The sequence below is a fragment of the Bos indicus x Bos taurus genome, chromosome X (genome assembly GCF_003369695.1).
Source record: "Bos indicus x Bos taurus breed Angus x Brahman F1 hybrid chromosome X, Bos_hybrid_MaternalHap_v2.0, whole genome shotgun sequence".
NCBI classification, from domain to species: domain Eukaryota; kingdom Metazoa; phylum Chordata; class Mammalia; order Artiodactyla; family Bovidae; genus Bos; species Bos indicus x Bos taurus.
In genome coordinates, this window is record NC_040105.1 from 108,975,080 (window position 1) to 109,001,111 (window position 26,032).

The following is a 26,032-nucleotide window of genomic DNA, read 5'->3' on the forward strand; positions in this document are numbered from 1 at the left end:
AACTGATGAAAAATGAAAGTGTACACCCGTGGCAGATTCATGTTGATGTGTGGCAAAACCAATACAATATTGTAAAGTAATTAGCCTCTAATTAAAATAAATAAATTAAAAAAAAAAAAAAGAAAAATGAAAGTGTTAGTCACTCAGTCATGTCCAACTCTTTGCAACGCTATGGACTGTAGCCCACCAGGCTCCTCTGTCCTTGGAATTCTCCAGGCCAGAATACTGGAGTGGGTTGCCATTTCCTCCTCCAGGGGATCTTCCTGAACAACGGATTGAACCAAGGTCTCCCACAATGCAGGCAGATTCCTTACCATCTGAGCAACAGCGAAGTTGTTGTTCAGTAGCCCAGTCGTGTCCGACTCAGCAACCCCATGGACTACAGCACACCAGGCCTCTCTGTCCCTCACCATCTCCCAAAGTTTGCCCAAGTTCATGTCCATTGCATTGGTTATGCCATCCAGCCATCTCATCCTCTGACACCCTCTTCTCCTTCTGCCCTCAATCTTTCCTAGCACCAGGGACTTTTCCAATGAGTCAGCTGTTTGCATCAGATGACCAAAATACTGGAGTTTCAGCTTCAGCATCAGTCCTTCCAAAGAGTATTCAAGGTTGCTGCTGCTGCTGCTGCTAAGTTGCTTCAGTCGTGTCCGACTCTGTGCGACCCCATAGACGGCAGCCCACCAGGCTCCCCTGTCCCTGGGATTCTCCAGGCAAGAACACTGGAGTGGGTTGCCATTTCCTTCTCCAATGCATGAAAGTGAAAAGTGAAAGTGAAGTCGCTCAGTCGTGTCCGACTCTTAGCGACCCCATGGACTGCAGCTGATTTCCCTTTAGACTGACTGGTTTGATCTCCTTGCTGTCCAAGGGACCCTCAGAAGTCTTCTCCAGCACCACAGTTTGAAGGCATCAATTCTTCAGCACTCCACTTTACCATCCAGCTCTCACAACCATATGTGACCACTGGGAAGACCATAGCCTGGACTATATGGATCTTTGCCAACAGAATAACGTCTCTGCTTTTCAACACTGTCTAGGTTTGTCATGGTTTTCCTGCCAAGGAGCAAACATCTTCTGATTTCATGGCTGCAGTCACCATCCACAGTGATTTTAGATACCAAAAAGAGGAAATCTGTCACTGTGTATATTTTAAGCCACAAATAAAATGGAAAAATTCCTAATCTTTGGACGGCACAGGAGGAAATGGAAGAAGAGCCATAGTTGTCTTCTTCTGTCAGTAGTAGCTTGTTAGAAAAGATGATGGTAAAAATTCCACTGACAACAGCAATAAAGAAATAACTCCAGATCAATCAAGTCTATGGGGGCTAGGTGTAAGAATCCCCACTTGAGAGCGAGAAGAGAAGTGGATGAAAGGAAGAGGGAAAAGAGCTGGAACCTGGAGCCGCTAGTTGCTTGGCGATCTAGTACCGCCACCGCGACCGACCTGTGAGTATTGATCACTTCACCTGGAGCCCAATTCAGTTCAGTCGCTCAGTCGTGTCCGATTCTTTACGACCTCATGGAATTCTCCAGGCCAGAATACTGGAGTGGGTAGCTTTTCCCTTCTTCAGGGGATCTTCCCCACCCAGTGATCGAACTAAGGTATCCTGCATTGCAGGCGGATTCTTTACCAGCTGAGCCCCAAGGGAAGCTCAAGGAGACCCGCAGTGGAGCTGCAATCCAGCTGCGCTGTGACCGGAAAGCATCACCAGAAGACTTGGTACAGAAAAAAAACCAACCAAACAAAAAAATACCAAAATATGTCATTCATAATATTGTGCATTGCTTATATGCTAAAACAATAATATTGCCGATCGTTGTGTTAAATACAGTCTGTTACTGAAACCGATGTAACCGTCTATTTTTTTTTTTTCAAGTGGATGTTGGAAAATTTAAAATTCCACAAGGGACTCGCACTCTGTTTCTATTGGGCAGTGCCGCTCTAGCAGGATGGAAATTAGAAGCTGCAAAGCTCTATGTGCCTCGACGTCTGTCTTCATTTCGGCATCAGGACCGATCCGACAGCCACCTTGAAGGGTCGGGGGGTGGGGAAGCTAGGAAAGTTGAGACACGTGACCAGGTGCCCAGTTCAGTTCAGTTCAGTCGCTCAGTCGTGTCCGACTCTTTGCGACCCCATGAATCACAGCAGCCAGGCCTCCCTGTCCATCAACAACTCCCGGAGTTCACTCAGACTCACGTCCATCGAGTGGGTGATGCCATCCAGCCATCTTATCCTCTGTCGTCCCCTTCTCCTCCTGTCCCCAGTCCCTCCCAGCATCAGAGTCTTTTCCAATGAGTCAACTCTTCGCATGAGGTGGCCAAAGTACTGGAGTTTCAGCTTTATCATCATTCCTTCCAAAGAACAGCCAGGGCTGATCTCCTTTAGAATGGACTGGTGGGCCCAAGTTTCACATAAAAAAAAAAACCTGTAAAAAAGACTAGACCTTCGCCCGGCCACGCCCACAGCTAAGCCCCGCCCAGGTGGGCTGCGCAGGCGCTCCCCGGCCGGGCCGCTGAAGGCGGGGCGAAGCCCTAGGCGCTCGCGCGGCGGTACCAGCGCGGGCCGCCGCGGCCGCCAATGAGATGGTGCGGCCGGCAAGCGCGCGCTGGGGGCTCCGCGCCGCTTCGCCCCGCCCCTCTGCACGACACGCACGGGGCGGCGCACAGGTGGGCGGGGCCTAGCGGCGCAGCTTGACGGCGGCGGGACCCTGCAGGCGCTTCCTCGGCGGCGGTGGCCCACGCGGCTCGCGAGCTCAGCGGGGCAACATGGCGGACGCGGAAGGTGAGGGCGGTTCTCCGGTGGTTGGCCGGCCGGGCCCGGGTCGCGACCTCCGACGGGGGGAGCCGGGGGTGGGGGGTGGCGGACATCGAGACCAGAACTGTCCGCTGGCTCCAGCCGCCGCGCCTCCCGCCGACCTTGTCGCTTGGCCTTGGCTCCACGGGGTGAGGGCGAGAGATTGAGAGGCCCCCGCGGTGACGTGACGCCATGAGGCCCAGGCCTCCCGCCGACTGGGCCTGGGTCGCGCTCCCCCGTTCTGCCGCCGTGGTCAGCGCCGCACAAGGAAGGAAAGAGAAGGGGCCGAGGGGCTCGGGCGGGCGCGGAGCTCCTAAGCGAAAAAGTTCTAGGGGCCCCAAGCCCTCGAGGACCGTCGGACGGTCCCTGACGGAACTTGCGGGCTGAGGGCCTTTCAGCCCCGCGCGGCCACGTGGTGAACCGGGCTGGAGGGGGACACGTGCGCCTGCTATCGCGAGCCCGCCCGGCCGCTCCGGGCACTGGCCTGACCCCCCTCGCTTTCCCTACGAGCCTATACCAGATGGCCGTTTTTCAGCTTCCCTGACGCGTCCTCTATTTTCAACTCGATCGCCTTGATTTTCGGGGAAAACTCCCAATTCTTGTGTGTGTTTTTTAAGTCCTTATTTTGCCGAAGAAACATAAGAAGAAAAAGGAGCGGAAATCATTACCAGAGGAGGCTGTGGCGGTGAGTAGGAATATTTTTACTCTGCTCCGACTCAAAAGAAAGGTTTCTTAGAGGCCAGATTGCAGAAAAGAACTGTTTCTGAAGATTTTGAAGGAATGGGGTGTCATCGTTTGCGGTCGTGAGATAGAAACTATAAAGCTCCATCCAGCCTAGGTCTCTGCTGTCAGGCACACTTTGCTAAATGGTGTTGCCCACAGTGACTGCTTTCCCTGAAATTGTCTTTCTTATCAGACCCACTATCCCTCTTTTCTCTTAAATTGGCTATTCCCATCTTGGTGCCACTTCACTTATTTTTCTCAATTCTTCGTTTATTTCTTCTCTTTCTTATGGAGATCTCAGTGAATAGGCATAGACACCTTGTTTTTAATTGCACAGGTGTAGACCTTGGTGGTTGTAATAGAAGGGTTCACATTCAAGTGGGGAGTCTTAACAAGTTGTGTTTCTGTCCTCTGGAAGGAAATACAACATGCTGAAGAATTTCTCATCAAACCTGAATCCAGAGTGGCTCAGTTGGACACGTCTCAGTGGCCTCTGTTGCTAAAGGTATGTGTTTTGCATCACCTCAACGTCTGGCTTTTACACTGTTGATTAAGAATGGATCCTGGACTTAGGCAAGGCTAGGTGAGGCTGCCTAAATCAGTGTTCCTCAAGGTAGTTGAGATGAAGACCCGAGTTGTTTTTTTTTTTTTTCCTTAATTTCCAGTGTACCCAACACTTGTGGAATACAGGTAAATTTTGCAACAATGTGAGACTGCTATCAAATTTTATAAACAATTCTCAATTTCTGTACTTAGCTTCACTTTACAGACATTTACTGGTTTGTGGAGTAATATATGCTTTACAGCATAGGTTTCGATGCTAGACCCCTTTGGGTCAGGCACTGTTGTGACCTTAGGCTAATCTTGACCTCTCTGAGGCTCCTGGCAAATAATACCTGCTCTTTCAGAAGGCCCACTGAGGGTTGCAGGAGGTGATCCATGAAACGTGCCGAAGTGCCCAGCATGTATCATGTACTCTAGAAGTTATTGACTATTGTGTTGGGTTTTTTATAAAGTAGTTCAGTAACGAATAGAGTTAAAATTTCGATACTGACATAATGGGTGCCAGCTATGAGATTAGGAGGTAAGTTTACTGAAAGACAGGATTCTCTGGTGGCTCAGACGGTAAAGTGTCTGCCCGCTATGTGGGAGACCCGGGTTTGATCCCTGGGTCAGGAAGATCCCCTGGAGAAGGAAATGGCCACCCACTCCAGTATTCTTGCCTAGAAAATTTGAATCAACCACTAAATAGGAGGTTAAATATGAGATTTGTTTATATAATTCAATGCAGTTGAATTTCTGCTTGGCCAGGTGTGTCTGCCATTTAGATAGCGTCTGGTTCTCTTATTTTTACCTGCCAGTAAATCATGTTGGCAACAGTCCTACCATCATGGAATGTAAAATCTAAAGGTGGGAGAAACATGCTGCTTGTGGGAAGTACCAACATGAAGCTAATGAACTTGCACTGAAGGGAGCGTTTTCAGACTGGTGGTGGAAGCTTGGAAAGAGCGAGGAGAAGCAAATATAAGGAGTGGAATGGGAGCGTCAAAGGCAGGAGTGAGCTGGTCAGGTGTTGCCAGTCATCCTCCAGCTGGCTACCTTTGGTCCCTGAAAAAAATCAAAACTAGTCTGTATTTTACGCATAAGCCTGTGCAGTGAAGCCACATTTGTTCGTAGGACCCCAGGAGGTCTTCTTACTTGGGTAATTTCTCCAGCATGTAGTGGGGCTTAGCAGTCTGTCACAGCAGATAATGGAAATACAGGAGCAAGATCCAAAACAGGAACCCAAAGGGTCGCCTTATCATGGTTCGTAGTGGTCCTGACTTAATTTTCTACGTGTTAATGATTTATTGCTTATTTTGTGTTTTATCATTGCTTTCTAGAATTTTGATAAGCTAAATGTAAGGACAACACATTACACACCTCTTCCTTGTGGTTCAAATCCTCTGAAGAGGGAGATTGGGGACTACATCAGGTAAGTATGTTGGGAGCAAGCACTGTTCACACTTCTTTGCACAGTGACCCTTTCACATCAGTTATTCAAGGATGTGTGACATGCCCTCGATATATATGATAACCTGTGCCCATGGTCAACACTTGGTTTTTACTCTGCAAATTTAATTTTCATCCGAGGCCCAGAGTTGATGATACAGTAATTTCTTTCCCAATCTAGGACAGGTTTTATTAACCTTGACAAGCCCTCCAACCCCTCTTCCCATGAGGTGGTAGCCTGGATCCGGCGAATACTTCGGGTCGAGAAGACGGGACACAGTGGAACCCTGGATCCCAAGGTGACTGGTTGTTTAATAGTGTGCATCGAAAGAGCCACTCGCTTGGTGAAATCACAGCAGAGCGCAGGTAAATCAGAGTGGGAGGAAGGATGGGGCAACTTGAAGCTGGGAAGGCTTTCTGTGTTTCCTTGCCCTTCTGCATGTGATTTTCAGAAGTGATTTCTTACATTGGTAAAATCTTACAAACAAACAAACAAAAAAAAAACAGAAGCAAGGGATACTCTGGCTTGGTATGTGCCTTCTGTTTTCTGCCAGATCCTGATGAGGCTGCCTTGTTGGGAGTTCTGGGTGCTTTTGATAAACATGTGGAGCCAAGTGGATCTGCTTCTAGCCCTGAGGCAGAGCTGAGTCCAAGTCTGACTGCAGGCCTGTCACTTCAGGCTCCTCGAAATACCCTGCAGCTTCTGCCTAAAATAATGCTTCCTTGTTGTCATCAGGGAAAATTCTACTTGGCCTTGCAAGGTGCCCTCCAGGCAGACTGTCCACAGGTGTTCTTGTCCTTCTCAGCATGTTGAGAATTGAACCTACGACATTAGGGTCTTTGTTCCTTTCCTACATCTGCACCCTGAAATCTGTCTTCCTGCAAATTTGATAGAAATTTTCCTGCTTTCCGTGGCTGCACAAGATTACAAGTGATACAGGCATATAGGAAATAACAGCAAACTCGGTGGCCACACCTGACTACTCTTGTCATTTTACAGGCAAAGAGTATGTGGGGATTGTCCGGCTGCACAATGCTATCGAAGGGGGGACTCAGCTTTCCAGGGTGAGTCTGTCATTGGAGGGAACCCACCTGAGCCACTGGGCCAACCTGGGCAGGTGACTGCAGATGGCAGAGATACTTCTGCTCATGTCCCTTCTGAGGAGGCTTCTGATCAGTCCTGAGCCACCCGTGTGGAGTTCAAAAATTGAAAGGCCCTTTTAATGATTGCAAGAGAACTTCTGTGTGTCACTTGTGCCCTTAAACTCCTCAAATCTGCCCTTTGATCGTCTTTGAGAGTCCATGCAGTAAGAGCAATTTCGTTTGTGTTTCTTCCCAGGCCCTAGAAACCCTGACAGGTGCCTTATTCCAGCGACCCCCACTCATTGCTGCGGTAAAAAGGCAACTCCGAGTCAGAACCATCTACGAGAGCAAAATGATTGAGTATGACCCTGAAAGACGATTAGGTGGGTCCTCAGGCCTGTGGGGTGCCGAGCTGACACAGAGAACTCTGGTGTCGAATGAATTTTCCAGAATCAGAGTCTGGTAAAAGTAGCTGCCTTGAGCGTATGGGGTAGTTGTGGCCTGTGTCATCTCCAGTTTCGCTGCTGCAGGTAGAGAATAACTGGGTTTCTCACCTGGTCATGTGTTTACTTAAAGAAAGTGAATTCGCTCAGTTGTGTCCAACTCTTTGCGACCCCGTGGACTGTAGCCCACCAGGCTCCTCCATCCATGGAATTTTCTAGGCAAGAGTACTGGAGTGGGTGGCCATTGCCTTCTCCAAGGGATCTTCCTGAGCCAGGGATCGAACCCAGGTCTCTCCCACATTGCAGGCAGACACTTTACCATCTGAGCCTCCACAGAAGCCCACCCTTTTATAATAAAAACTATTCAGTGAGTTAAGCATAGAAGAATAATTCCTCAACCTGATACAGGTATCCATAAAGAAAGACTTAAAGTAAACATCATACTCAATACCTTTCTCCCTAAGGGATTCCCTGGTGGCTCAGACGGTAAAGTGTTCTGCCTGCAACATGGGAGACACAGGTTCAATCCCTGGGTCGGGAAGATCCTCTGGAGGAGGAAATGGCCACCCACTCTCGTACTCTTGCCTAGAAAATTCTATGGATGGAGGAGCCTGGTGGGCTACAGTTCATGGGGTCGCAGAGTTGGGCACAACTGAGCGACTTCACTTTCTTTTCTTTCTTTCATGTGTTTACTTAGGAAAATATGTGCTACTTTTGTGTGTGCGTGTGTTTTAGGAATCTTCTGGGTGAGTTGTGAGGCTGGCACTTATATTCGGACGCTGTGTGTTCACCTTGGTTTGTTGTTGGGAGTTGGTGGTCAGATGCAGGAACTCCGGAGGGTTCGTTCTGGAGTCATGAGTGAAAAGGTATGTCATAGGTAGGAGTTTTTTTTTTTTCTTAAAGCCGGCTGATACTTAGATCTTCCAGCCCTTGGTGGAACTCTACCTACCTCCCATCTCAGATAAGGCAGTTTCCAAAGTGTTGAGTTCAGTCCGGGGCAGCTTCCCTGTTCTGTTAATTAAACTTTGGGACATTAAAACACAGGCTGGGGTGTGTGTGGATGGAGACTGTTACTCTATTCGTTTACTCCCTAGCCTCCAGATATGCCTGCTTAGGTTTACTAGACCACCAGTTACAGAGGTGACTGAAAACAGACCGAAGACTAATGAGTTTGGACTAGCAGACGAGACAAAACTGATTCAGTGTTTGGAAGTGTGAGGTCCATTTTCTATTGGGAGTACAATGGCACTTTATTAATTTTCATGTGTGGCTACTTCCCAGGACCACATGGTGACGATGCATGATGTGCTTGATGCCCAATGGCTGTATGATAACCACAAGGATGAGAGTTACCTGCGGCGAGTTGTTTACCCTTTGGAAAAGCTGTTGACGTCTCATAAACGGCTAGTCATGAAAGATAGTGCAGTAAGTTCTGTTTGCACAAAATGGGAGCTCAGGAGAGGAGATGTGGTCCATGGCCTGAAAATTTCATTCTATTTAAAGAAATAAAATAGGATTTTGTGATCTTACAACCGCTATTTTCCTTGGGGTTTCTTTTCTTTTTTTCTGGTTTCGTATATTGAACACTGGATTAATTTATTTTTGTTAATGGAAGTATTTATGATTAACTTTATTAAGTGAAAACCAAATATAAAGTTAAAGTTTAATATTGGGCCTGATTCCATTAAATGTTTAGAGTAAGTAACTTGGTTCAAGAAATAGACTGTTAGTGGTACATTAAATTTGCTCTTCCCGTAAACTGGTAGTTTTGCATGTGCCTAAGACACCTTGGTTTTTTTTTTAAACTATTGCTAGAAAAAGTTGTTTTGATGGGGATAAATGATTGAGATTAGAGAGTTGGCTAGTTCTCCTTTCGGAATCTCCATTAGAAGCTTTGTTGAAATCCCAATTTGAGGCCATAAAACCTAAATATCGCGGAGATTATCAAGCCTTTTTTCTTAGTATGCATACTAAATAATCTCATAGAAAGTAATCATTTATATATTTAATAATTTGAGCTTGTTCATTCATACTCAGATCTTAAACTATATACATGTTTGACTGTATAGATGTTAGAGTTTATAATAAAAGACAAAAAACTGAAGAGGCATACCACAATCTGCTCCTATAATGATAGAGAAAAAAGTACACAAGACAACGTGAATGTGATTCCCTTTTGATAGGGTCAAATTAGTGGCTTCTGGGGGAATTTCAAGGGAGGGGAGAAATATGGCGAGTGAAGACAAGACCCTCAGGGTGGATTGAACACCTCAAGTGTGGGCAGACTCAGGGAGAGTTGGCCTTGACATGTATCTCTAGGTCCGTAAAGGACATGTCAAAACGTGTAGCATTGGTTCAGCAGGCCTTGGCAGTGTTGCTTGTGCATTCCTTTGGGGATGTAATTATTACCTAGGAATATGACCTGGGAAGGTAGTTATTACCTAGCTCTATTAGGGTGTTTTCCCTTCATGCTGAGACATAGAGAACAGGTAAACTCTGGACAGGAGTAGCGACTTCAGCCCTGGTTACATTTCTGAATCAATCTGTGGTGGGTGGCAGCTGTGATCCAAGCTGCATGGCAGGCTGTGGATGCTGTCGGGCCTCTGGGACGGGTAGGGGGTGCTCACTGGTCCCCCTGACCCACTTTGGCCCAGTGTGGGGTGGGGCAGAGGGCAGGGGCCGCCCTGTGACGGGGGCACTCATGGTGCTGCCATCCTGCCAGGTGAACGCCATCTGCTACGGGGCAAAGATCATGCTCCCAGGTGTCCTGCGCTACGAGGACGGCATTGAGGTCAATCAGGAGATCGTGGTCATCACCACCAAAGGGGAGGCAATCTGCATGGGTAAGAGGCAAGCGGCCCTTGTCCGCTCTGCACCATCACAGCCAGGCTCCCTTGGAGGGGGTGCCCGAGGCCTGGCTCCCTCGGGGTGACCGAATAAATCCCTGTGTTCCTTGGGGTCTGTGGGGTGGTCACAGCACAAAGGTCCAGTTCGGACAGGCATGTGTGAGAAGGGGTCAGCGGGGTTTCCTCTTGTCCCGCCAGCTGCTGTTAGGAGCCTTGTCTCAGTGGTTTAGCTCTCCAGTGAGAGAAGAAATCATCAACAGATGGGGAATAAAGGTGGTAACTGTGGAGCCTTCAGTCTGCTCCCTCTCTGTGCAACGCTAACTTGCACAACTTTAGCTACTGTTGGATTGTCCCCGTCTGAGCTCCAAGCATGACATGTATGTCTTTGGGATTCGTTATCAAGGTGGCCCTTCCCCTCTGGCTGCTAGCCACTCTGTGGCCACCTTGATTGTGCACAGCTAGAAAGGGATCCTGATGACACACTTTATTCCTGGTGTAAATAATGCACATTAAAGAGCTTTGGATGTATCGGCCTGGCCAAAAAATGGGTTTGGATTTTTCTGAGACATGTAACTGAAAAATGTGAACTTTTTGGCCAGTTGAATACTTAAGAAGTCTCCTCTGAGGACGTCCAAAGCATAGGTTTTGATGAGTGTGATCAGTATCAGTATTTTTTTGCACTTGATAAGTGGAACATGATTTCACAGGCTGTCTTCCCCTGATGGTGAATTTTCTCCATATGCAACTCTCCGCAATGGAAACCTCAAGGCAGTAGAGCTTAAGAGTTTTATTTCAACAATGAGATTGTTTTCTAAAAAATCATCTATCTGTTTGGCTGTGTTGGGTGTTAGTGGTGGCACACAGGATCTTTCATTGTGCTATGTGGGCTTCTCTCTAGTTGTGCGTGGTCTCACTGCTTATGGCACCCCGGAGTAGGTGCCCTGTGGCATGTGGGATCTGAGTTCCCCAACTTGGAATCGAACTTGTGTCCTGTGTATTGGAAGGTGAATTCTTCACCACTGGACCACCAGGGAAGTCCAAGCTTACAAGTTTTCAAGAAGTTTGTAAAACTTGTATAAAACGGCGGCATTTGGCCTCACTGGTTATCAAGTCTTTCCTTTTATCTCTTTCCAACACCTGCAGCAATTGCATTGATGACCACAGCAGTGATCTCCACCTGCGACCACGGCATTGTAGCCAAGATCAAGAGAGTTATCATGGAGAGAGACACTTACCCTCGGAAATGGGGTTTAGGGCCAAAAGTAAGTAAGTGGGACTGGGCCTGTGCTCTGCACAGCATTGTGTTTTGCTTTGTTGAATACTCGAGCAGCTCTTGGTGTGTCTCCACTGCCATGTCCTGGCATTGTGCCGGGCCCTGGGAAGTCGGTGCTGGTTAGAAATGTGCCTCACTTGGACCTGAGGATCTTTAGGCTAAGGGGATCGTAGATGGACCTCAGTCCACTTGCACCACGGACGGGATGGTGACTTTCAGCATAGTTGAGGGCCCTGCGAAGGGGTGTGACAAGGTCCCTGGCACCTCGAGTCCACCATGAGGGCTTTGGCATGGTCAGGGAATCGGGGCAAGGGATCTCTGCTTGAGCCACTCCAGTGGAAATACACGATGTGAGATACTGAGGTGAAGCAGGGAGGGAAGCGTCTGGGGCCACTGGAATGGCAGGTGGTACAAATGAGACCGCAGAGGCTCCCAGGAATACAGCAAGCCCTTTGAAAGTCCCATGTCTGCACCCGTGGAAGAGAGGGTGAGTTCCGAGTGCTCTGCTGTGTGTGTGGTTATGATATCTGCTTTGCATCGATACTATTGTAACCTGGACACCCTGTCGGTCCTCTAGGCGAGTCAGAAGAAGCTGATGATCAAGCAGGGCCTTTTGGATAAGCACGGCAAGCCGACCGACAGCACACCTGCCACCTGGATGCAAGAGTATGTCGACTACAGGTGAGGGTGGCTGTTGGCCAGCCCCGCAGTGGATAGGGGGCCTGCCTCAATGCCGGGGTCCCTTGATGGCAGGGGAGGAGGGAAGGGCGTGGAGCTCCCAAGTGCTGGATGCCGCCTCCTGTCCACTCTGGTGAGGACCTCAACTTAGTTCGGTTCAGTCCAGTTGTTCAGTCATGTCTGACTCTTTGCAGCCCCATGGACTGCAGCACGCCAGGCCTCCCTGTCCATCACCAACTCCCGGAGCTTGCTGAAACTCATGTCCATTGAGTTGGTGATGCCATCCAACCATCTCATCCTCTGTTGTCCCCTTCTCCTCCCACCTTCAATCTTTCCCAGCATCAGGGTCATTTCAAATGAGTCAGCTCTTCACATCAGGTGGCCAGATTGTTGGGAGTTTCAGCTTCAACATCAGTCCTTCCAATGAGTACGGAGCCAGTAATGGAGGAAATGTGCTCAGGGAAGGGCTGTTGGGACTCGCCTTGGGGGCTGGCACTGAACCCTGGCTGCCCCAGGCAGGTCAGGGCATTGGGCCCCACACAGCCAATGGTTATCCCTTGCCAGCCTGGCTTGTGGGACTCTAGACAGAGTCAGGCTGCAAGTGGCAGTGGTGAGCTCTTCTGTCCAGCATCAGTGTTCTACAGTGGCTTTCGACTGGCCGGATATGCCTTTGTGCAGCCGGGCCTCTGAGGACAGCAGGTCCGTGACCCTTACCCTTTGCTTCTGCTCCTCTCGTAGCAATTCTGCCAAGAAAGACGTGCCACCCAAAGCAGTCAAAGCCACGCTGGTAGTTGCTGAGGTAGTGAAAACCCCAAAGGTGAGTGGTGTGCCGTGCTGGCTTTGGAACACTCCACCCAGCCGCACCAGCTGCTGGTCTGTTGTGTCTGTTGGGGGTTCTGTGGGCCTGGGGGTTAGACTGGCCTGGGCTGCCAGCTGAGCTCAGGCCACAGCTGTGGAACAGAGTGGGGTCAACGGGTGGCAGGAGCATGTTGGAATCGAGATCGGGATACTCGAGGCCAGGCAGAACTCGGCAGAAGGCCAGCAAACACCTGTGCACGTGGTGGCTTCAGGGCTGGGGGCCGCTGGCATCAGATGGCACAGTGGCTTGTCTGTTTCTGCGGGTGGCACCAAATTTCCTGAAAAGGGCCTGCCGTGGAACCTGGCAGGTGGGGTTCCTGACCCACCTGCCCCCTCTGAGGGCTCCCTGGAGCACCCCAGGGAGGAGGCGGCCTTTCTGTGTTGCCCTGGCACTCCGGCTGTGCCCCCGGCTTCCTGGCCTTCAGGCATGACAGTCTCTGAATGCCTGCTAAACCAGGCCCCTTCAGGGGTTTTCGCAAACTTCCTGTCGGGTCCCATCAGGATCCTCTTGGCAGGCTGGCTCCCCACCTTTTGTGACTCACTGAAAATGTTCTTGTCCACGTTGGTCTCGGATCTAATGTGCATCCGTGGTCTCCACCTTAGCGGAAGCGAGAGAGCGAGAGTGAGGACACATCCCCGGCGGCTCCGCAGGTGGTCAAGAAGGAAAAGAAAAAGAAAAAGAAGGAGAAGGCCAAAGCTGCTGCGGAGAAGCCAGGAGCTGGGGTGTGTGCAGGCAGGCCCAGGACCCGGGCCCCCATGGGTCCCTGAGGGGAAGGCATTGCCCACTGCCTGGGAGGGATGATGGGATGGGCCCAGGTTTCCTAGCATCGGCTCAGGATTCCGTGCGTGGTGGGTTGGGAGGCTGCGGAGCTGGGGTACGTGAAGGCAAAGGCATCGGTGAAAAACTCAGGACTGCAATGCGCAAGATTGATGTCACCCAGGACATCCGAGTCATGAGCATCACCTTCTAGTGACCCCAACGGGGTGGGACTGGGAAAGTGGCAGTGCTTACGAGATGCTTGCTTTTCCTCCCAGGACAGTGACAGCACCAAGAAGAAGAAGAAGAAGAAAATCAAAGCGGAAATGGTCTCCGAGTAGGGGCGGCCACGTGTGGCACAGCGTCCAGGTGGGAGGAGCCATCAAAGCCTTATTGTGAACCTGGAGCTCCGTTGGTCCTCGAGGGAGGGGACCCGAGGTCCCCAGAAGGGCGGAGAGGCCAGCACGTGGGAGCAGCTCACAGAGCCCTTGCCGAGGCCCCCTGGCACGGCCGCCCCATCTCGTCCTGTTGTAAGGACCCTGGTGAAGGGGGTAGACTGGGCGTCATCCGCTGCTCTGCCCAGGAGACTCACAGCACCTCCCCTGCAGACCCAGCGCTGCCCAGTGCCCACCCACGGCTGTTTCCTGGGGCCAGCTGATGATCCTGGGCCTCTCCCAGTTGGCTTCTCCACTTCCCTTGTCTAAAAAGTATCTAAACAAAAAAAGGCAGTTCCACAAAATGGTCTAGAGCAAGTGAAAAAAAAAACAAAAACCAGAACTGAATCATGTTATTGAGGGAATAATCTTTTTTGCCAGCGTGCTGAGGACAGCAGTCTCGTGTCAAGAGTTCCCTCAGTCACCTGGATTTCCTTTCCAGGTGGAGGCCTGGCTGAGGGCTCTGGCACGCTTGTCTTGTGCGCTCTTTCCATGCCCTCCCTTGTGTACACTTCACAGTTTGTACATATACACACAACCTCAGGCGCCTGACTCCACCTGGCTAGTTGTGTTTGTGAGCTCAGTACCCCCCAAAAAAAACCATTCCTCCAGGCTTTGTTTTACTCCTCCGTTCCTTTCCCTGCTGGGAGAAGGTTGTAATTTTTACTTGATTAAATTTCCTTCTGAAGTTTTTTAAGTATTCCTGTTGGATTTTTCTTAATTGTTGATCTACAAGTTAGCAGAACAACAACAAAAAAAGACATGGCAATTAAAAATGTAGAGATCTTTATGTCCTAGTGGAAATGTGGTGCTTTTCCTGGATATGTGGTTACCTTTTTCTGTGTCTGGTAACATTTCCCTTGGGGCCTGATGTGGGATCAGATACTCCGGCATCTTCAAGACACAAGATCACTGAAGAATCTTCCCCAATTCGGTGATCTCCACAATCACAGAGAGGAGAAGGTTCTCCATGTTTGTGGCAGGCGGGATGTGGGGGACAAGGGGTCACTTAGGCAGCTGCAGACACATCTGTGCTCAGCCACGCCAAGAGCTGCTGAAGCTTGTGCTGATGGCTAGGGAGGTGATTTGGAACCAAAAACAGTATGTGGAGTGGTGGGGAGGGGCATGCGAATGCAGCGAGGGTCAGGGCCATGTTCCCAGTGATGGTTTCTGTTGGCCTCCACTGCCTGGGACCCTTGAGAGCCACCTGGACATGCCATCCCAAGGCTGGCTTTCCCCTGCCCTAGGCATGCCTGGACATAATGCCTCCAGAAGCTCCCATGGTGGGTTCCCATCCAGGGTAAGACACTTTCAGGTGCCTGTACATGGACACCAGCCTCATGTAAGTCTTGAGCTGCACCTGGGTTCCTGGGAGCCAATGGAGGAGTTTATTCTGGGGATGTCACCTTTACCCGGGCAGTCGGTATGGGTAGAGAAAGCTAAAAGGGAGTAGCTTTCAGGAGGAAAAGGAAACATCTGGTAGGTGTATCAAAATCAAGTCCAAAGCAAGTGGAAGCAAAACAGTTCAGAGCACGTTCCCCCTGCCCCGGAGCAGAAGGTAGAGTCAGTCCACTTACACTTTGGCTCCCAGCGCATCTTTGTACACCACACACGCGTATTCATGTGCACACAGACACCGCCACCTGCACCCAGAAATCTGGTTGAGCCTGACCTCTAGGCTTAAGGTCGTCGCAAGCTTGAGAGAGACTTCAGAACACGGGAGAGGTATCTCCACATCCCAGGGGCTTGGGGCGTGGCTGGGAACCAGAGAGTTAAAAGGCACGAGCTCACTGGCATTTTAACAGCAATACCTTTATTGCTTTTGAGGGTTTCCCTAGAGCAGACCCATCCTATTGCACAGCTGTTTGATTTGGCAGGGTAGAAAGTCGCAGTGACAAATGCTTTCTTCAAAGACACATGAAATGCCCAGTGTGACCAAAGGTAAAAGGGGTGCAGGCTTCAGAGGGTCAGGGGGTCCATTGCTTTTCCTCCCTGTGGGCACCAGCTGTGATTAGCAGCTGCCTTGGCTGAGTGCTTCTGGCCCCCAGTGCGCAGGGATACTTTGGAAATCCTGCTCTGTCGGGAAATCAGCCCAGCCCTTCAGAAAAGTGAACAAGACAAGACACCCACCGGCCTTAGGAGGAGGAGAGTTGCAGAGAGCTAGAAGCTGATACAAAGCTAGCGAGCCTGTGGTCTTAAAAGAGCAAGGCGGGGTGGACTTCCAAAGGCTGAACAGGGGCCCCCGGTCACTCCCCCCTATGCTGCAAAGCTTAGTAAACCCAGGAAACAGGCACCCACTGGGGGGAACGGCACGCCTGGTCAAATGCTTCTTGCAATGTCTTCAGCGTTTCCTCAACGCTGTTATTGACCAGCGAGAGGTCAAAGTAGTGTGCATACTGGCTGCGGATGGCCTCTGAGTCCTTCTGCAGCTGCTGCAGGGTGTCCGTCTGTGGAGGAGAGAAGGGAGAGGCCCATGGATGGAGCAGGCTGCGTGTGCTCTGCCTGGGAGGCCCAGGGCAGTTCAAGTGAAGGCCTTGATTGCCATGCCCACCACCCAACTTTGAATCACATGCTGAAAAGCCTAAGGGCTTCCCTGGTGGCTTAGATGGTAAAGAATCTGCCTGCAATGCAGGAGACCCTGGTTCAATCCCTGGATCAGGAAGGTCCCCTCGAGAAGGAAATGACAACCCACTCCAGTATTCTTGCCTGGGAAATCCCGTGGATGGAGGAGCCTGGTGAGCTACAGTCCATGGGATTGCAAAGAGTCGGACACGACTGAGCGACTTTCATTCACTGAAAAAAAAAAAAGCCTAAAACCCTGAAGCCCTTGCCTGAGAATGTTAATTGGCTGGGGTGTGCAGAAGTGCTCCCTGAAGATGTCTCAGTAGCAATAAACACGAAAGTGAAAGGCAAAGTGCAAGTCACTCAGTTGTGTCCGAGTCTTGGCAACCCCATGGACTATACAGTCCATGGAATTCTCCAGGCCAGAATACTGGAGTGGGTAGCCTTTCCCTTCTCCAGGGGATCTTCCCAACCCAGGAATCGAACCCAGGTTTCCTGCATTGCGGGCAGATTCTTTTCCAGCTGAGCCATCAGGGAAGCCCAATAAACACTAAAAGGCCAAATTGAGGGGGGGTTGCAACTGATACTATTAAGGGCTAATGACCCTCACACAGAGTTCCCAGAAATTGATAAGGCCAGTGACCGAACAAAAATAAGCTCAGGAGCTGACCAGGTAGTTCAGAGAAAAACGGACAGACCTGGCCCTCGGGAGTCTAGACAAGATGCTTTACTGCTTCCAGTCAAACACCCAAGTTCAATGAGATTCCACTTCCCCATTCAACAGACTCCAAAGATGAAAGTGCAGGACATGCTCCTGAAACACGGGGGCAAGTCCCCTGCCACATCCCAAATTCCCAACACGACCCTGCCTGCAATCTCCCACAGACAGATTTGCACATGGGAGGCACATGCACAGAATCATTGATTGTTGTATTGATGCTATTAAAAGTTTTAAACCTAAACAGCCGTCAAGAAGGCAGTGAGGGAACTACAGTGAAGTCACTCACTCGTATCCAACTCTTTGTGACCCCATGGACTGTAGCCCACCAGGCTCCTCCATCCATGAAAGTTTCTAGGCAAGAGTACTGGAGTGGGTGGCCATTGCCTTCTCCAAGGGATCTTCCCGACCCAGCGATCGAACCCTGATCTCCCTCATTGCGGGCAGACGCTTTACCATTTGAGCCGGTAGGGAATCCCTAGGGAACTAAATAATTCTGCTGAATCCACACAACAGGAGACCACAGCTCCTGAGAAAGGCCCAGGAAGGTCTCCACAGATGCGTTCAGTGAAAAGCAAAGTGTCTGCAGTGGGGTTTGGAGCTCGTTGGCCCTAGGAACCCAGGAGGCTTCTCTACACGGTCACCCCTCCCCACAGCATGACCCCTGTGGGCCTAGGGCCACATATGTCCAGGGTCCCTGTCCCCCATATTTGCCCCTCTTAAGCCCACCATCCATCTCCGTGCTTCTGGAACAATGGCCTGGCTAGTGGGTTAACAACTCCTCATTGAACAGAAACTCCAATACTTTGGCCACCTGATGCGAAGAGCTGACTCACTGGAAAAGACCCTGATGCTGGGAAAGACTGAAGGCAGGAGGAGAAGGGGACAACAGAGGATGAGATGGTTAGATGGCATCACCGACTCGATGGACAGGAGTTTGGGTAGACTCCAGGAGTTGGTGAAGGACAGGGAGGCTTGGCGTGCTGTGGTCCATGGGGTTGCCAAGAGTCAGACACGACTAAGCAACTGAACTGAACAGACTGGACGCATCTGCTCTGTCCTCTTGGCCTCAAGGGCAGGAAGACAGCAGCAGCCAAGACGCTGAGCTCTGCCAGCACCCTGCCAACATCTGTCGGGTCTCCCACCCCCCTGCACAGACCCTACATTCCCACCTGAGTGCCTTGGTCAGTGGGTGCGATGAACACAATGAAAGGTGAAAGTTCTGCCGTCCGAACGATCTTCAGGGTCTGGGAAAAAAACGGAGTGGAGGGAGGGAGAGAGAAGAGAGGGGAAAAAGAGTCAGTGGTCACAGCAGACCCCTGGCAATCAGCATCTTAGGGCCTCACCAAGGCCAGGACTATCTCCGGCATGGCTGGTCCAGCTCTTCCTCCTGGTGACCCCAGTGACAGCCCATGAAGCTGGGGTGCACATCCTGCAGGTTCCCCTGAGCTGTGCTCTTCAGCACCACGCTCTCCTCTGCTCCGGCCTTCCCCGCCAACCCACCTGAGGCTCGATGTCCAGGATGGCAACCTTGTCCTGCTTGTGAATCTGGTGCACAGTCTCGAACTTGGTGCCGAACATGTTGCCCTGGTAGCTGCCAAACTCCAAGAACTCGTTGGCGGAGATGCTCCGTGTCATCTCCTCCGTGGAGATGAAGTGATATTCCTTGCCATCTTCTTCGCTCTTCCTGGCCGGCCGTGTCGTATCTGCACCCCAAGAACCCCGATCAATCCCTGAGCCACTCGGGGGCCCCCCTCCACAGCTCCCAGGGCGCAGAACCCTAGCGTCGCCACCACCACCCCAGCTGCCTTTAGTGCAGGGGCTTCTGATTCAGGGAGTCTTCTAAGGGCTTCCCTGGTGGTTCAGACGGTGAAGCGTCTGCCTGCAAAATGGGAGTCCTGGGTTCGATCCCTGGGTCCGGAAGATCCCCTGGAGAAGGCAAGGGCCACCCACTCCAGTACTCTTGCTTAGAAAATTCCATGGCTGGAGAAACCGAGTGGGCTACAGTCCATGGGGGTCACCAAGAGTCGGATACGACTGAGCGACTTCACTTTCTTATTCAGGACCCTCAGGGCCTGACTCAAGAAAATGAAGCAGGCTGGGAACACGTTTAAATGCTCCAGAGTGAGCGACCATCCTCTTGCCATCATAAAGTTGCCTCTCTCTCCAACACCAACCCCAGGGACACAGAAGCTGGAAATCTTTGCAGAGCAGATCTGCAGAGACTTCACAGGCAGTCCAGTGGTTAAGACTCCACCCTCCAATGCAGGCTGGGGCACAGGTTTGAACCCTAGTCAGGGAACTAAGATCCCACGTGCCATGCAGTGTTGTGAAAAAATTTTTTAAATAAATAAATAGTCTGGATTTCTTGGAAACGCACTGAAAGTCTCCCTTCTTTGACCCAACTTCTCCTTACCTTTTTCACCCACTCTTGCAAACTCAGTTTGCATTTTAAGTTATTGAATGACCCTATGTGTTATTGAAGTGTCACTATGTCTCTTAGGCTGACCAAGAGCATAACTACTTTGTTAGTTGCAGCAATTCTGGGGACAAATTTGTATCTTTCCAAATGATCTTTTCTTTTGATCATCAAATGTTTGGGGGAAAAAATCACAAAGAAGGGACTTCCCTGGCTGTCTAGTGGTTAGGGCTCTATGTCTTTGCTGCCAAAGCGTGGGTTCAGTCCCAGCCAGGGAGATTGGGATATCCCCAGCTATGTGGCATGGCCAAGAAGGAAAAAAAAAATCACAAAAAGACAGACCACTATGGAACCATGGCCCTCAGGCCCTTGAGCTACTCACACGGGGCAGGGTATGCAAACTTGTCCGGGTTCTGGCTGAGCAGGGCACTCTTGATGTGGCTGCGGCCCACCCCACTGGCTCCTGCGTGGACAGAGGAGACAGGCATGCAGATCAATGCTTCCATTTCTTTCCCCAGAGACAAAGACAGGGCTAAAAAGAGGACTAACACATGGGTTTTCATCTCTCAGAGCCCACGATCAGTGACAGGTCAAAGCAAAGAGCATGGGCTTCTGAAGGGCTTGGGTCAGGAGGATCAAGGGTTTCAAGGCCTGGTGTCCTGATGACAATTCAGAACACAGCTGTAATTTGCACATAGGAGCTGGCTACCACAGGGCATTTTCAGTTTCTTTCTGAAGGCTATTTGCCTTCTTAGACTCCCCCCAAATGAATGGAACAGGCTTTTCCTGCAAGTTTAAACAGATCCTCTAACCAACTAACCTTTTCCCTCTAGAGACAGGGAGGATTTGCTCCATTTCAAAGAGCTCTGAATCCTTTTCTGGAGAATGCAAGCATAGGCCTAGAGCATCCCTACTGCCGGCCAGACAGATAAACCATCTAAAAGAATTAGTTGCTGAAAACTGTATCAGGTTTACCCTCTGTAGCAACGTGAACCAAGGTGAGTCCTGGTAAGGACTCAGTAAACTCTTAGATCTGCTCCATATGGAGGCCCAGGACACCCGATTTCTCGCTTCCTTTTCTTCCTCACTGCCCCCTACTTTTTTTTGGAGGAACAGAGTGGGGAGAAGGCATGGAGGTAGGTTACATCCTCCAGGCAGGGAGGCAATGGAGACAGGGTACATCCTGCAGGCAGGGGAACACAAACAGAAATGTTGTGTCCAGTAGCAAAGCAACAAGAAGATACCGATGAGAACCAGGGTCTTCCTCTTGAACGCGGGCAGCCGAACCACTTCCTCGTAGGAAACAACATCCAACTGGTCAAAAACTAGGGACAAAGAAAAGCAAGCCAAGGTCATCCCAGAGCTGGGCAAACCGGGCAGGATGAGATCAGCCAGACAGGCTCGCACACTGGTAGGGACAACTGCGGGTGGGACTGACCCTTGATGGTGGGTGCCCTTCCTTGGGGTCTATGTCTTGGTTTTCCCAATCCCCCTGCCATTGAAACTCAACATGGCTGTCAGTCAGTTCTTTGCACTCAAATTTTCTGTAAGCTTTTGGCCCCAGCTATCAGCCCCACCACTGTCATCTCCCCAGTACCGCCTGTACTGGCCTTTGTCTCAGGGGACGTGAGTGTCATCCTGACTCTGATCCTGCCACCTCCCATGTCACACAACTGCCCTCTGTGGCTCCATGGAGACTCCCGACTTGGCAGGTGCTTTCAGGTCCTGTGATTTGCTCCTGTCTTTCTTGAAAATGCTCCCCGTAGGAAGGAGGCATTTAACAGACAGTAGCTCAGTCATGGATGATTCTTCCTTTCTTATCTACAACCTGCTTGTGCCCACGGCAGGTAAAGAACACAGTCAGAGTTAGTTCAGGAAAATAGGCCGCTGTCTGAGGTGGCTCAAACCCTGCACTGGGTCATACTGATGTCGGCTGATATATTGAGAAAGGTCTGGAAGGTGGTCAGGGTGGATCCTTGGAGGGAAAGCGTGATGAGCAGCCTTCCTCCCACATGCCCTGTGTGGAACCGGGTAGAGGGATGTGGTCACAGGAGACCAGGAACAGCGGCGAGTCGGGGAGCGTACTTGCGCTGTGCTTCGCCAGGTACTTGTCTTTGTACTTCTTCTTTTTCCCAAAGGGGCTGCAGCTAGGGGCCTCACTTGGAGCAGAATGGGCCCCACTCGCCACTCGCCTGGAGGGAAGAGACAACAGAGGACATCGGTGGCTTCTTGGTGCAAAAGCCCTGGGTCATTTGCCTGTGTGGTCCCTCTACACGAAACCCCTAGAACCATCTGCCTCTAGCCCTTTCTCTCAAGGCATTATTTACAATAGCCAAGCCGTGGAAACAACCTACATGTCCACCAACAGATGAACGGATAAAGATGTAACATGTGCATATATGCGTGTGAGCATACACACACAGAGGAATATTACTCAGCCATTAATAAAAAGAATGAAACTCTTCCAATTACAATAACATGGATGGGCCTGGAGAGTATTAGGCTTAGTGAAAACTCAGACAGAGAAAAACAAAACTCTAAGTTATCACTTGTATGTGAAATCTAAAATATAAAACGAATGAATGATTAAGACAAAACGAACAGACTCACAGATACGGAGGACAAACTCGTGGTTACCACTGAGGAAAAAGAAGAGGGAGGGGCAATATAGGCGTAGAGGATTAAGAGGTATCAATACAAAAACTGCTATGCATAAAATAAATAAGCTACAAGGATGTATTATATAGTATAGGGACATACAGCCATTATTTTATAACTTTAAATGGAATACAGCAAATCCCCTGGCAGTGCAGTGCTTAGAGGTCTGCATTTTCACTGTCAAGAATGTGGGTTCAACGCACAGTTGAGCAACTAAGATCCTGCAAGCCACACGGTGCAGCCAGTGTTTCCTGGGGTTTTATACTTTCTAGTCTAACACTGGAGAGGGCAATGGCACCCCACTCCAGTACTCTTGCCTGGAAAATCCCATGGACGGAGGAGCCTGGTAGGCTGCAGTCCATGGCGTCGCTGAGGGTCGGGCATGACTAAGCGACTTCACTTTCACTTTTCACTGTCATGCATTGGAGAAGGAAATGGCAACCCACTCCAGTATTCTTGCCTGGAGAATCCCAGGGATGGCGGAGCCTGGTGGGCTGCCATCTATGGGGTCGCACAGAGTCGGACACGATTGAAGCGACTTAGCAGCAGCAGTAGCAGCAGTCTAACACTTCGGTCTTTAATCCCTTTTCTTTTTGTAAATGGTGTGAAAAAATATTCTAATTTTATTTTGTAAAGTAAATGTAGTTGTCCAGTTTTCCTAGCACCACTTATTGAAGACACTGTCTTTCCTCCTTTGCATATTCTTACCTCCTCTGTCATAGGTTAATTGATGTTAAGTACATGTGTTTATTTCTGGGCTCTCTGTTCCATTCCATTGGTCTGTGTGTCTGTTCTTGTGCCACTACTATGCTATTTTTTAAACTTTTTATTTTATATCGGGGTATAGCCAATTAACAATATTGTGATAGTTTCAGGTGGACAGCAAAGGGACTCAGCCATCTGTATATGTGTATCCATTCTCCCCCAAACTCCCCTCCTACCCAGCTGCCACATGACATTGAGCAGAGTTCAATGTGCTATACAGTAGGCCCTTGTTGGTTATCCATTTTAAATATAGTGGTGTAGGGCTATGCTCTTTTGACGACTGTAGCTTTGTAGTATACTCTGAAGTCAGGGAATGTGCTAACTCCAGCTTTGTTCTTTTTTCTTAAGATTGCGCTGGCAACTCAGGGTTTTTTTTGTGTGTGTGTGGTTCCAAATAAGTTTCAGGATTGCTCTACATTGGTGAAAAATGTACGGGTGTTTTGATAGGGATGGCAATCCAACTTGGGGACAGGGATAACCTTTTCTATGTACCACAAATGTGCATAATGGACACATCCTTAAAATTTGACTGTTTTCAGCAGGGCTCAGAATCTGCCAATAATGTGGGAGACTCGGGTTTGATCCCTGGGTCAGAAAGATCCTCTGGAGAAGACAATGGCCACCCACTCCAGTCCTCTTGCCTGGAGAATCCCATGGATGGAGGAGCCTGGTGGGCTACAGTCCATGGGGTCGCAAAGAGTAGGACACGACTGAGCGACTTCACTTTGACTTTTTCTGCAGGACTCAGAAAATCATGGCTCTGAAGGGCGCTAGGGGAGGGGGGATTAAGTCCCAGTGCCACGGCCTGCTTTGCAAGCTGAGGGAAAGCATTTGTGGCCACAGAGATCCGTGGATGCAGGGAGAACTAGTCAGGCTCCTTTAGCCATAAAACAGCCAGTCAAGCTCATAAGGGCATCATCGCCCCTGCCCCCGACCCATTGTGCTAGGAAAACTGAGAGGTTGGCCCCATTGAGCAACAGAAAGGATACACAGCATGACAGATTGTGGAAGCTGGGCAGTTCTCTGTGGTGGGCGTGGGTCCTCGTCCATCAGTGGCTCACCATTCCTGCAGCTCAGGGGAGGGGATCAGGCCCGCTGACTCCTGGGATGAGCCTTCCACCCGGCCCTGCCACCAGTTGCTGTCATCCTTGTTGATGATCTGGATGACGTCCCCCGTGATGAACTTCAGTCCAGCCTCCTTGCAAGGGATTAGGTTGTCCTTTCTGGGATCATAGTCAAACTGTGCGCGCATGAACATCTGAAAAAGCAGGTGAGAGACGCTGCATTAGTGGAAAGTTTGGCTGTAAATAAGCAGGGTCTGCACTGCATAGACAGCAGGGAGGCAAAGATACTGTGTGGTTACTGGGACTCAGCTGTCCATCCTGGAGTACAAAGCAGCTACTTTTATGAACGTGCCCCAAGTCTTGCTGCTGATATCACATAAAATGAGAAGATCATTTCAAATCAAAGCAAATCAAAACAAATCAAGCAAATAAAATGTGTTTGATTATCAAATAAAAACAAAACCTACTATGCTTGAAATTTAGTATTTCTTTATACACGGAAGCAAAAAAAGACTGGAAGAAGCTATTAGGTCAGAACTTAATACCAGCTATCTCGGAGAGGAAGATCAGGGGTGTAAATCCAACCCAAAGAAATAAAAAAAGCAGGAAGGAGCAGAAAGCAATGAAACAGAAAAATAGAGTTGAAAGGATCAAGAGAGGCAACACTGGTTCTCTGAAGATTCATGAAATTCAGGCCGACTAAAAAACGAGAGAAGACGCCACTTCCCAGCAGAGAGAAAATTGTAACACCACCAACACAATGGCCAAAAGGAAGGGGGAAAATGCCAGAGAACTCTCTCAGCGAGGATGCAGTGGAGCTGGGACTGGAAGCTGGGAATGGAAAATGGTATAGCTACCTTGGAAAACAATTGGGCAACATCACCACAGTTGAACATGCTCCACAACTCGTCAGAAATGCACTGAAACTCAGATACAATGAGGTTCATGGCAGCACTGTTTTTTGTTTTTTGTAAGAACCAAAAATCTGGAATTGCAAAAGGCCCTCAAGAGCATGTTCATATGAGAAGTGAATAAGAAGGAATCACATGTACACCCATGGCTGATTCATGTGAATGTATGGCAAAAATCACCACAATATTGTAAAATAATTAGCCTCCAATTAAAATTTAAAAAAATAAAAATAATTCAAACAAACAAACAAAAAAAGGAAGGAATCATCAGTTGCTACAGCACAGACTTCACACCCAGTGAACAAAACGAGACACTAAAGGATTTATACTGTGTGAGTCAATTTACACAAATTCCCAAAAGGGGCAAAACTCATCTCTGGAGTCAGAAGTCAGGGTTGGCGGACTGGAAATGGGGATGGGGACTCTCAGGGTGCTGGTCACATGGGTGTGTTAAGTTTGTGAAAATTCATCTGGTTTTATACTTATGATTTGTGTACTTTGTTGTCTATGCGTTCATATATACCAAAACTTCAATCTTAAAAAGTTTACTTGACAAGAAAATTATACCATCACACATTAAGTAACCTGGAACGGAAACTTCAGAGTGATTTTTGTCAAAGTTCATCTGCCAGGGCCCTGCACAAGCGATTTCCCTCCTAAGCCATGATGTGCTGTGTGTGAAGGGGGGTTGCAGAATCAGGAGATGGGCCTTTGCTCTCACGTGCAGGATATGCAGCAAAGGCCTGCCAGTCTGCAACATGTGTTAATTTGGCTCAGAGAGTACTAGGCAGATCCACTGATTAGAATCACATCATTCAGTCAAATTCTGAGAGCATCGTGGGTCTGAATCCTGCCATCATCGCAACAGAGAAAATGCTGCCACCTACTTGCAGTGCTGGAAGCCGATTTTGCTGGTTGGGAATTACTTTCAATGAGATCATTCCTTTGGTTTCTTTCTATTAAAAAAGAAACATGAAATAACTGTTAAGTAAAATGAACTTGGCTGACTGGAGGTCTCATGAAGTCATTTTCCCCTCCCAAAGGCCCATGAGGT

At 49.5% G+C, this 26,032-nt stretch overlaps 2 protein-coding genes and 1 non-coding gene across 3 annotated transcripts in view; 2 read left to right on the plus strand and 1 right to left on the minus strand.

The window, feature by feature from the left end:
- Nucleotides 1–2,666: 2,666 nt before the first annotated feature.
- DKC1 (dyskerin pseudouridine synthase 1) lies at nucleotides 2,667–14,581 on the plus strand. The gene is made up of 15 exons (XM_027533048.1): nucleotides 2,667–2,782; nucleotides 3,412–3,479; nucleotides 3,936–4,022; nucleotides 5,401–5,492; nucleotides 5,691–5,875; nucleotides 6,510–6,574; nucleotides 6,849–6,975; nucleotides 7,771–7,901; nucleotides 8,317–8,460; nucleotides 9,758–9,878; nucleotides 11,025–11,143; nucleotides 11,732–11,835; nucleotides 12,571–12,649; nucleotides 13,294–13,413; nucleotides 13,726–14,581. Exons 1-15 carry the CDS (start codon nucleotides 2,767–2,769, stop codon nucleotides 13,786–13,788), a joined length of 1,521 nt encoding a protein of 506 aa, XP_027388849.1. The 5' UTR covers nucleotides 2,667–2,766; the 3' UTR covers nucleotides 13,789–14,581.
- Nucleotides 8,007–8,138, plus strand: LOC113888280. Its single transcript, XR_003509916.1, has one exon. It is a non-coding gene; the product is annotated as a small nucleolar RNA SNORA36 family (small nucleolar RNA).
- A 1,091-nt stretch (nucleotides 14,582–15,672) lies between the features above and the next one.
- The window catches only part of MPP1 (membrane palmitoylated protein 1), a 32,834-nt gene continuing 22,474 nt past the window's right edge, over nucleotides 15,673–26,032 (minus strand). Inside the window, exons 5-12 of the mRNA XM_027533049.1 lie at nucleotides 25,866–25,934; nucleotides 24,065–24,261; nucleotides 21,666–21,772; nucleotides 20,825–20,905; nucleotides 19,963–20,043; nucleotides 18,665–18,867; nucleotides 18,334–18,408; nucleotides 15,673–16,328 (exon numbers count right to left, since the gene is read on the minus strand). Of these exons, the coding sequence (XP_027388850.1) occupies nucleotides 16,152–16,328; nucleotides 18,334–18,408; nucleotides 18,665–18,867; nucleotides 19,963–20,043; nucleotides 20,825–20,905; nucleotides 21,666–21,772; nucleotides 24,065–24,261; nucleotides 25,866–25,934 (990 nt within the window). The 3' untranslated portion in view covers nucleotides 15,673–16,151. The remainder of the gene's footprint in view (nucleotides 16,329–18,333; nucleotides 18,409–18,664; nucleotides 18,868–19,962; nucleotides 20,044–20,824; nucleotides 20,906–21,665; nucleotides 21,773–24,064; nucleotides 24,262–25,865; nucleotides 25,935–26,032) is intronic.

Coding starts and splice junctions, on each gene's coding strand:
- DKC1 (XM_027533048.1), top strand. Junction 11,144..11,731: donor AATGGGGTTTAGGGCCAAAA/GTAAGTAAGTGG, acceptor TCGGTCCTCTAG/GCGAGTCAGAAGAAGCTGAT. Junction 11,836..12,570: donor CAAGAGTATGTCGACTACAG/GTGAGGGTGGCT, acceptor CTCCTCTCGTAG/CAATTCTGCCAAGAAAGACG.